Here is a 12,164-nt window from a genome sequence, read left to right as displayed (position 1 = left end):
TAAGAGACACAGAAACGCAGTGGGGAATGCACAAAAAATGTCAGTGTTTGATAAAGTCTGTTCACTTTAGCAGTAAATAAGGAAAAAATATATTTAACATATTCAAAAAAGGCTATTTTTCAATTTAACAATAAAATTATACTGAGAAATGCATCTTAGAAGTCAAAAAGAACAATTTTACTTGGCCATTTCCTAATCAAATATAGCTTCACACCACTATAAAAAAGGTAAAACATGCATGCATTATTGGCTCCTTCTCCGTAGTCAGAATTTAAATAGATAAACAGACAGATCTGACCTCTATGTGATGTGTGCCGGGGCATGTTTATATGTACATATTTCTTATCAGACTGCTTGGTGCTAGGAATGCTAGCAGGAGTAGCTGACACAGGCAACCTTGATTGGCATGTAAGATCTGGTTATTTCCCTTCAATTATCATGACATCCTTTTCTGTTCTTAATGGGTAATTTCTTAACTACTTACACAATGTCCAATATATGTCATTTTTAAAAAATTTAAGACACATACAGAAGAAGATATAATATCTAAAATGCAAGAGTTAATTTCAGTTTTCATATTAATCAGGGAAATAAATATGATATAGCATGAAACAGTAATCTGCAGTCCTTGAGATGTTAAATATTGGTTCAGTAAATTGTAAAATGAACTAATCTAGTATGCCATTTTATGAGTTGAATTGTGTCCCCCACCCCAAAATTTATATGTTGAAATCCAAACCCCCAGTATCTCAGATGTGACTTTATTTGGAAATAGGATTATTGTAGACATAATTAGACATAATTGGTTAGGATGTGGTCATCCTGGAGTAGGGAAGACCCTTCATCCATGACTGGTGTCCTTATAAAAAAAAGAAATTGGAACACAGATGTGTACACGGGGAAAATACCATGTGAAGACTGCAATTAGGCTTCCATAGGCCAAAAGGCTACCAGAACCTAGGAGAGAAGCCGGAAATAGATCCTTCCATAGTGCCTCCAGTGGGACCTGGCCCTGCCAACACCTTGATATAGGACTTTAGCCTCCTATATGTAAGACAGTGTCTATTATTGAAGCCACCCAGTTTGTGGTGTTTAAATTATGGGAGCCCTAGCAAACTATTACATGTCATTTGGACCACATTCTCCTTGATTGTATACTGTGTGGCTTAGTGCCTGATGGTTAGCAGGCTCTAAGTAAATGTTTCTACTAGTGGGGTAAATACAAGACCAGTTCCTCCTCTCACTGACTGTTAAATATTGGAGTTCCTCAGACAACTGCTTTACATACTCTTGTTTCTAATTGCTACACCGTCTTCCTAGAAAATTTGACTCAGCTATTTTAAGTCGTTGAGTATCACTTAAATCATTATTGTAGTATTCTATATAGTTGCTCAGAGTTGGGGGAGACACGTCTTCTCCACCCCCCCATGTTGCTTTACATGTCTGGGAGAGTACTGAAATTTGTACTCCACTGTCTCTTTTACTCACTCTGCCCAGAAGAGGTGCAGGGATTTATCTGAGTGATACAACGTGGAATATTAACTTGGACCTTCTTGGCTCAGTTCCTCTTTTCTTCCTCTAAATATTCTCCTTTGCTCTTCTGGGAACAGATTTTGCCCCTGCATGGAAGCCCTGTCCTGGTTCCACACTGCCAATAAATAAATCGGTCCTCTGGGTTTTGCCAGAAGCCCTTGATTCTCCTTGTAAACCACATCCCTAGATGAGCCTTTGTGAATAGTAAATCTGGGAATGTTACGGATTTTTATTTGCCTTACTCATTATTTTCTTATTTTGGTCAGATGGAAGAGGTAGGTGCTACTTACTGCTTCCCTCTCAGCCAGTTCATAGTAGCCTGATAAAAAGGTCTGTACTCTCCCTCATTAAGGTCTTGTCAAGTGTTTTACACATTATAGATATTTAATTTGTGTTTGCTAATGTAATGTTTGATCAATTAATTAGGAATACAGAAATGCATGAATAAACAGATGAGTTAGATAAACTGGGAGAGCTTTTCCAGTAATCTCTGATATATCAACAAATATGATGATAGACTTCTCCAAAGACTAGATCCTTGTTACAAGAGATGTCTTACATTTCTCTTGAGAATTTAATGGTATTACACAGTAGAAGGAAAGTTCATTTGTTCATACCCAAGCTTCTTGAATGACTTCTCTCAGGATATTCTATGTTTTCTTTTCACTTAGCCTTTAAAAGCTATTCCAACCACACCACCATAAATACTGCCATAACTGGCAGCCAGTGTCACCAGTGATCTGCACATCATTAGATTCTATCGATTTTATGTCTGACTGGACTGTGCAGAAGCTTTAGCCACAGTTAAGTGTCTTGTCTTCATCAGCCTTTGCTTGACTTTTGCAACATGAAGGATTTTTAATTTTCCTATTGCTTCCATGGCTGCTCTTTCCTCATCTCCTTTTACCAGTCCATTCTTTCAGTGACTTAAATGTTGAAGCTCCTCAGACAGCTGCTCTAGATTCTTGTTTCTGCTTCTCACACTGTCTCTTGGCAATTTCATCTACTCATGGCTAAAATTGTAGTGCCATCTAGCCATATGCTGTTGTCTTTCAGGTTTATTTTTTCCAGCTAAGAACTCGTTGACTTGACATCTCCATGAACCTCTAACTCAGTGTGCCCAAAACCGTATCCATAGCCTGCCCCTGCCCCCACAGAATCCTATACCCCCTTCCCTGCTTCCAATCTCAGTGAATAGCCTTGCCACCCACCATGTCAGGTTATAAAATCTACCCTCTAAATATTTTTTCATCCACTTCTTTCCATCTCCATGCCACCATCATTACTTTGTGAGAGCACGAAAATAACTTTTCACTCCTCTATAAACATCTACTTTTGCCACCCTCAAATCCATAGAATAGCTAAGGAGATCTTTGTGGGAAATGAAAATCTAATTTTGTCATCCGCCTCAGTAGATCATAGCAGTATCTATGCTCTCAAGACACACCTCCAAATCCTGAGCATGCCTGATAAGGCCTCACCTCATCCAGCCCTTGTTTATTTATTTCTCTCTTACCTCCTGAAAGAAGCCTCAGATCTTATAGCACATTGAAAAAGAGGTTTTCCCTGACTCTTTATATGAGATTAGACAAATGTATACACAGAAGATCCCATAGACATAAGATTCCCTTTGGCCACACTCATCACATTTAAATTATTGTATAAAGACTGCACATCTTGACATATTTGGAGTTCCATGGGAGCAATGATCAGTGTCTCTCTTGTTCACTCTTCTGTTCCTCAGTGCCTGGCACCAGTTGAGTGCATAATAAATATTGATTAACTGAATATTAAATAAATGAATATGTTCAGAGCGTGACCTTGCATTTGGACTTTTCAGTGCAACCTGACATTTTGTATGTTCTGTGTACATACCACAGTGTATGTAATTACATGTTGTAATATGCCACAGAAAAGATCATCTGAGGATAGCAATGGTACCTGTTTTAACTGCTTTTATCCTACAAAATTTACAAAGGCCAAATCTGTATAAGGAATCAGGTAGAAGACTATATCATTAAGGGCCATATTATATTCATAATTTCCTTTTTTAAGGTCAACACACTGAAAACTTATCAAGTGTTCTTGTGTTTTCTAATATCTAATAGATACTTTAATACTGCTCTCCTAGAGTGATGCAGAGAGGGGAAAAATTGGCCCATGCAATTAATAGTGACACAAAGACGATATTCTAATTTACTCATTTAAATAATCTGTTAACTTTTGAGGTTATAAAAATAATAGATGTCCAATGAAGGCAAAGATATGTAAAATAAACTTCTCCCACCTCCGTCCAAATTTATGGTCCTGAGGTAATCAAAGTTGACAATCTATTGTACATCCTCGCAGTCTGTTTTCATGCTTATGTAGATATATAACTATATATCACTTAGAGACTAATGTTGGCTTATTTAGAAAAATTGGATTAATAATATACATTTCTCTGCAGATTAGATTACTCTTTAAATAACAATTATAAGCATCTTTGAAAATCAATAAACTATTCATTGACTTTAAACTACATAGTTTTCCATAGTAATGATAAACACTCTTCATTTAATTATATTCTCATTGGTAAGCATTTATATCATGTCCAGGGCTTTGCTACTACAACCAATACTGTCAAAATAGGATTATATAGGCAACCTTATATGATACTGCCTTTATTTCTAGAGGATATGTTCTCAAAGCAGGGTAACTCAGTCCGAGTCTGTGTGTATTTGTAATTGTTTAATTTTAATAGGCATTCTGTTCTGAACACTTGCAGAATTTTATATTTCCAAGATGGCTGCCTTATCCTCACATTGCCTCTTACTACATTTCAGCCCTTCTGAATCTCAGTAGTGCTCTCCTTCTAGTTTCTGGGTTAAGGAACGACTTCTTCGTATTTACCTTAAGGATATTTCTTTCTCTCAGTTGTACCTGCTCTACTCTTCCCCAAAAAATAAGACTCACAATTTGCCCTTGACTGTAGATAAACTATATGTGGGTGAAAAAAATCCCTGAATATCTCAGTAAACATACACAGTAGGAGACATTTCAAAAATATCCCCATTATACAATTAAGCCTAAACCTTGACCAAATTATTTGCCCAATAATCTCATCCCATGAAAAGGAGGCCTTTAAAATTGTCTCACATACTCACTCCCTGAAGTGCCTACTCATGAGAGTTTTAGAATGTCTCTATTTTCCTACCTTTTCTCCACTTTCTGGAACCTGAGCTTTCCTAAGATAAAGTTTAAAACCCATGTTCTTATTAGGTCTTCATGTACTTTTTTTTCCCAGAATCTGTCTTTAACACATAGTACAAATTTTCCGAATGTGATCATCTTCCATTTACTTTTAACCATATTATGCAGAATTTATTTCTTCTGTATTAGTCCATTCTCACACTGCTATGAAGAAATAGCTGAGACTGGGTAACTTATAAGGGAAAGAGTTTTAATTGACTCATAGTTCCACATGGCTGGGGTAGCCTCAGGAATCTTATAGCAGAAGGCAAAAGAGAAGCAGGCACCTTCTTCACAGGTTGGCAGGACGGAGTGAACGCAAGCAGGGGAAATGCTAAATGCATATAAAACCATCAGATCTCATGAGACTCACTCACTACCAGGAGAACAGCATGGGGGAAATCTTCCCCATGATCCAGTTACCTCTACTTGGTTCTGCCCTTGACACACGGGGATTACAATTCAAGATGAGATTTTCAATGGGAACACTGCCAGACCATATCATCTTCCTACCTTTTATTTTCTCTCCCTATTTTGAGATCTCTGCTCTGATTCAATTGTCATGATATGGTTAGGGTAATTTTTCAAATATTACCCTCAGATAAGGTACATGAAGACTATATATTCAGAATGTTTGGATGTTCCAAAGTGACTGTCTTTGCTCAGATAGATGAATATCTTGGTAGAGTTAAGCTTGGGTTACTATATCTTTTTTTCTCTTAAGTTACTACAGATGTTACTCTCTCTTTGAGCTTAGAGTATTACAGATAAAAGGTCTGATGCTCTTTTGTTCCTCTTTTCTTTGTAAGTAATCATTTCTGTTTAGTACGAAGCTGCTAAAGTTGACTTTTAACATTGTAGTTTGGAAATTTCTACTAGATGAGTCCAGGTGTCTGTATGTTTCATTAATCTGTCCTCAGATTCAGTGAGCTATTTCAGTCTGCAGACTGATGTTTCTTTGTCTTAGGTAAATTTTCTTCTATTATTTATCGACTTACTATTTATTCTTGTGTGTTCCTTCTTCTCATTCTGGAACTCATACCATTTATATGTTAGGGATCTGGGGTCTGTCCTCCAAGCCTGTTACCATGTCTCTTAAGGTAGTTTTTGCTCCATTGTACAGTAGCCCCCCTTAGCCACAAGGGATGTGCTCCAGTCCTAGTGGATGCCTGAAACCTCTGATGGTACCGAATCCTACATATACTGTACACAAAAATGATAAAATTTAATTTACAAATCAGATGCAGTAAGAAATTAACAACAAAATAGAGCAACATTAACAGTATACTGTTATGAAAGTTACATGAATGTGGTCTTTCTCTCTCACAAAATATCTTACTGTAATCATCTATTTTTGTACCATGGTCGACCATGGGTAACTGAAACAATGGAAGACTTGTGTTCCTTGTTGGCAAAGCTGTATTACTTTCTGGATTCTCTAGGAAATAATCTGTTTCCTTGCCTTGTCAAGATTCTAGAGGCCACCAATATTCCTTGGCTTATGGTCTTTTTCTATCTCATAAGTCATCAATATTGCATATTTTTGGCCATGATTTAGTAGTCAATTCTCCCTCTTACCCTTCTTTTCTGCCTCATTTTTTTGCTTTTAAGGATACTTGTGATTACGTTTAATCATAATCATCCAGATGAAGCCACCTGGATAATCAAAGATAATCTCCCCCATCTCAAGGTCCTTAATTTAATCACATCTGCAGATCATCTTTTGTCATGCAAGATAATATTCATATATTCCAAACATTAGGATATGAACATATTCTGGGGGCCATTATTCTGCTCACCACACCTATGTTGTGAAATGGTTCTTACATTACATCCTTCAAACCTCCAATTTGGTAAACATCGAAGTTAGCTGAAAGATGGATGATGAGGAGGACTGAAAGAAGAACTCAATAGGCCTAGTAATCATTTCCAGAGCTGCTTGCAATTATGCTGTTTCAGAAATGTTTCTTGTTAGCCTTCATAAAAGTTTATTCATAGAGTTTATTCCCTGGTACAGCATTCTCCATAATCAGTCCAGAGTTACCATGGCTGGAGTGACTAACCACGTGCTCTTGTTCTCTCACAGAATCCAGTGAACATGAAGATAAGAGTGCAGGTGCCTCAGGGGAGATGCCCTCCCAGCCTTATCCTGCCCCAGTGTACAGTCAGCCTGAGGAGCTGAAGGAGCAGATGGATGACACAAAGCCAACTAAACCTGAGGACAGTGAGGAACCAGACCCATTGCCTGATAACTGGGAAATGGCCTATACAGAGAAGGGTGAAGTCTACTTCATTGAGTGAGTTTCACACATTTCTTTCAACAGTGCCATAAAGATCATAGCAGGATATAAATGATGTAGCAAGCGAGACATGGTTTAAAAAAAAATGAAATTCTTTTGTTTCTGGTAATAGCTTTTTTCTTGGTGAGAGAATAATGGGATAGTGCCTTAACACAGTTAAGGATCCTGGAATATAGATATAAATCAAATAATGGATTAAATAATTGCACCCTACAATCTTTTATAATCACGACTAAAAAAAATCTCCATGTGATGCTATTATTGAATTAGGAATAGTCTAGATCTCATGGGAAAATGCTTATTCAACTCCTTCCAGGACCCCCATCTTGTTCAAATGAATTTTTTTTTCCTACTGTCTAAGCTAATTGCAGAAATATCCACCATAATGTCCAGGAGTTTAATAGAATGCAACTACTTAAAGTAATAGGTCACAAAAGAAAAAAAAATTGATGTTGGTTGTTTATGTTTGAGTCAAGGTCTCACTCTGTTGCCCAGGCTAGAATGCATTGGCACAATCACAGCTCACAGCAGCCTTGACCTCCCAGTCTTAAGCAGTCCCCCCACCTCAGCCTCCTGAATAGCTGGGACCACAGGTGTGCACGACCATGCCACCAAGCCTGGCTAATTTTTGTATTTTTAGTAGAGATGGGGCTTTGCCATGTTGCCAAGGCTGGTCTCAAACTCCTGGGCTCAGGTGATCACCCACGTTGGCCTCACAAAATGCTGAGATTATCTACAGCCATACTACCCTGAACATGCCCGATCTCGTCTGATCTTGGAAGCTAAGCAGGGTCAGGCCTGGTTAGTACTTGAATGGGAGACAAAATGCTGAGATTACAGGGGTGAGCCACTGTGGGAAGCCAAAGAAAATGTTTTCAACATTTGACCCCGATGTCAGATGTAAGTAAAATAATTTGGCTTTGCATACCTCATTATACTTCCTTTTGCTATTTTCCATTCTATTAGTTGCTTACAATTTTTATGACTTGCTAAGGAAACTATAGTGCAAATCCTGAACTTCTCAGTAATACTCAACCTACTCTTTCTTTTAGGACATTTTTTTTCAAGATATAATTTTCATATACATCTTATTAATAATGTCAGGCTTTTCTTTAGCTTCTAGGATTAAAACAACTTTTTAAAAATTCCAAAGTAGAAAATCTTAGCACAAAATGAAATTGTTGATGTGCCTAAGACAACCAAAGTGCTCATTAGAAAGAACTGAAACTAACGTAAATGAATAACCCTTATCCTGTCAAAGTTAGAGAAGCCTCAAAGAGAAAAAATAATAGAAACTGAAGTTTTCATTGTTGACAGTGGATAAAAATATGTAAACTCTGATTATTTAAGAAATGCACTAAAACCGGATTTTCTTTTCCAACCTGGAGTGATTTATAACTTAGATCTCTATAGACAGAAGTCAGTTGTGAAATTGAAATGCTACCACATACCAACATTTAATTCTCATGTGAAGCTGGAAACTTTGATACATGCGACCAAGGGACTGCATAATCCAGTAATTACTCAGTGCTCTGCTTGACTCCAATGTGGATGAGAAATGTAGTGTTTTACAGAAAATGAATCAGTAACATTCACCTTTCAGCAAATGTTCTAATTTTAAAAGGAATAAGAATCTCTTACATTATTTTTATTGCTATAATCAATGATCAAGACATCTTTTATCAATTATTTGAAAAATAGAACATCAGAATGTTTAAAAAGTGACCAACCAAAAATAATAATATTCATATGTAGAAACATAATTTTGGTATTGATAAAGATAGCATATCATTGCAGACCAGAAGTCAAAATGCAAATCTTAGATGTGAAGTCACAAATAGATGTTCAGAACAATCGATGTTTGGAATAAGGAAGCAGATGACATTCTTATTTTTATTGTATAAGACAAGGGGAGTAGGGCTATATGAAAATAACAAAAGGAAACCAGCGTGCCAAGTTGATTAAAGAACTATTTTCTTACAGTGTTTCCAGTACTGCAATCATAAAAGCCTTTTCGATAATTGTAAACTTTCCTCTTTTAACTATGTGAGTTTTTAAGATTGTGAAGAAAAGGAACTTCAAAAGACAGAACTCATCTTCCAGGTATATAGTAAATAGTGAGGCTTGGTCAGGGCTTGAAATAATCTAGCAAAATGATTCTATGACTCTAGTCAGTCACCCAAGGTTGGCATTCAAACATTTGTAAGATTTTGCCCTTGGTCTCAAACTTGTTGGCGAATCGCGGAAAAGACAAATAGTTATAAACAACTGGTCAACAATTTCTGAATTTTGTGATACTACTCAGGGAAGTCAATGCTTAGAATAGGTTTAAGATATAAAAGGGGCACCACAGGGAAGGTGAGACTACATACCTTGAAAAGTTAACAAAGGGTAGATACAGCACTCCAGGTATGGGAGCTGTCATTACAGAGACAAAGTCCCTCGGCGTGTTAGGAATGGTGAGGAAACCCCCAACCCTGCTAGAGAAGTAGGTATTCGTTGGTAAATCCCAGGAAATAACTGCTTAATTTTTGTTTCACTGACTCATTAGTGCTTTTGAAAAGCAAGCAAAGGACAGGCATTTTGTTGTTGTTGTTTGAGTTTGTTGTTTTTTAATCTTCCTATTGTTGGAGGGAAGGACTGGTGGACAGTATTAGGATAGACGGAGGTAGAATTAAAACAAAATGGAGGGAACAATTTCATCTGTGGTGAAAGAGCTGATGCCAAGGGAGACTAAGGTGAAAAAATGATCAGTTTGTGTCCTTTGTAGGGACATGGATGAACCTGGAAACCATCATTCTCAGTAAACTGACACAAAAACAGAAAAACACCACATGTTCTCATTCATAGGGGGGTGTTGAACAATGAGAACACATGGACACAGGGAGGGGAGCAGCACACACTGGGGTCTGTTGGGGGGGAACAGGAGGAACAGCAGGAGGTGGGGAGTTGGGGAGGGATAACATGGGGAGAAATGCCAGATATAGGTGATGGGGAGGAAGGCAGCAAACCGCACTGCCATGTATGTATCTATGCAACAATCTTACATGTTCTTCACGTGTACCCCAAAACCTAAAATGAAAAAAAAAGAAGGAGGCTGGAGTCAGAGTAGAAGTGACTATGTCTGGAAAGTGACTGACAGAGGAGGCAGGACCCAGGCAGCCTAGTACACCTGCTTAAGATTCCTTCACAGACTGGAGGCATCCCCGCCCTCCCGCTCCCCCACTCACTCCGCCTTACCCCTAGTTTGTGATTCGTCTGTCTTCCATAAAGAACCTCCAGATGTGGTGTGATGAACTCCAGTATCACAGAGCGGGGAGTAGATCTGTGTCTTTTTGGTCTGGTCCCTCGTGTCCAGACCAGCTCCGCCAACAGCATTACAGTTCCCCTTCTCTCTGCCTATGGTTTCCTGTGCTTTACTTTTTCTTTATTTTTCACTGATTTTCTCCAGTCTGTTTTCATTCTTTGCCTTGGAATGCTCCTCCCTTTCCTGGTTACATTTGAATCAACATTTCCACCCATTGTCATTAATCTGCGAGTATCTTTGCTTCTATGACAAAAAAATTCTTATGTGACTAATAAACTCTATACTATGAAAGGCCCTTGGAAGCAGATCTTCTAGAGCAGAGCAGGAGACAGTGGCTGGGGAGGGAGCATGGCTGAGTAATAAGACATGTCTTAAGGACAAAGCCAACATGTGTCTCAGGCAGTTCTGAAGCAGTTATGTGACCGAAATCATGATGGAAAGAAAAAGTAGAAATACGTTTGCATTGTGGGATGGCACAATTGTGCTAATTAACATATGCATTACCTCACATACTTGTCATTTTGTGTGTGTGTTGAGAACTCTTAAAATCTACTCTCAGCAATTTTCAAGAATACAGTACATATTATTTTTATTAATTAAAAAAATAAGAAAAAATGTTTTTTAAAGGAAAGGTAGAATACCAAGAGGGAGGTAAAGCAGAGGGAAAAGTAAAGAAGAAAAATGAGAGATTTGTGAGGGAAAAAGTGCTGACACAAGTAAAAACTTTTCTCTTTGTACAGATATTGTGGGAGCCACTTAGAGTAATGAAAGTCTTCTGTCAGGTACCAGCCTCTCATTAGACTTTGCTGAAGTCTGTCTCCTGTGAAATGAAGATCATGACAAAACAGAAAATAACTGAAACAAAGGAGAATGATCCTTTGTTTCTGTGTATAAAATATGTATATTATATACATATATAATAATATACAATATATATACAGAATATATGTATATATGTACATAATATATATTTACATATTGTGTATGTATATTTATATATTGTATATATACTATAATTGTGTATATATTTTGTATATATAATATATATCTATATAAAATATATAAAAGTTATTTCTAAATAGAATAAAAGAACTCTACGCTGAAACATTAATTTTAAATAGTTTAAAAAGACATATATATTAAACAGCATAGGTGTTGAATTAAGGTAACAAGCAATTCCATTTACTTGTCTCTTATGCAATAATGTTTTGAAATATTTATTGATTTATTTAATATTGCAAAAGAATTTATATGGCTCTGTCCTTAAGTTCTCCATTTAAGAGGCAGCGTTTTTTTTCTGCCCGCAGCCACCCTGGTAAACTAGTGGGTAAACTGTGTTTTCTACACTACTCAAACTGCTTCCTTTGATGAATGATAAAAGCGGATTTCTTCTATTATATTCAATGATATTTTATTGGAAAAGGAGAATTGCTGATTTTTATGCAGCATAATTTTAAATTCTGAGTGAACACATGCTTCCAAACATGCTTTAAAATAATAATAAGGTCTTACGTTTCATGATTTTCAGGAGGCTTTAAAATGTATAATACTGGTGAAAACCAGTAATTTCTTGGACTTGCGTCATCATTTTCATTAACATTATCATTGAAATACACAGTATATTGATTGTAAATCCAAATGGGTTATTATCTATCACGTGCCCACCTTTTTTAGGGTGTGTTCGGGTTATCTTAACAACAATAGCTCATCTGTTAAGAGTTTATACTCCATTCACTTAATCTTCACTTTATGAAACTGAGGCTTTTAGAGGTAACGCTTGCCAAAAGTCAGAC

At 37.0% G+C, this 12,164-nt stretch overlaps 1 protein-coding gene across 17 annotated transcripts in view; it reads left to right on the top strand.

Annotated features, from left to right (window-relative positions):
- Positions 1-12,164, top strand: part of MAGI2 (membrane associated guanylate kinase, WW and PDZ domain containing 2) — a 1,439,413-nt gene that overhangs the window by 948,506 nt on the left and 478,743 nt on the right. For all 17 annotated transcript variants that reach the window (XM_032275750.1, XM_032275745.1, XM_032275743.1 and 14 more), the window contains one exon: positions 6,851-7,061. In XM_032275750.1, the coding sequence (XP_032131641.1) occupies positions 6,851-7,061 (211 nt within the window). The remainder of the gene's footprint in view (positions 1-6,850; positions 7,062-12,164) is intronic.

This window comes from Sapajus apella, unplaced genomic scaffold (assembly GCF_009761245.1).
Source record: "Sapajus apella isolate SASKATOON/1434 unplaced genomic scaffold, GSC_monkey_1.0 scaffold7, whole genome shotgun sequence".
NCBI classification, from domain to species: Eukaryota; Metazoa; Chordata; class Mammalia; order Primates; family Cebidae; genus Sapajus; species Sapajus apella.
This window is presented reverse-complemented; position numbering and strand designations above follow the sequence as displayed.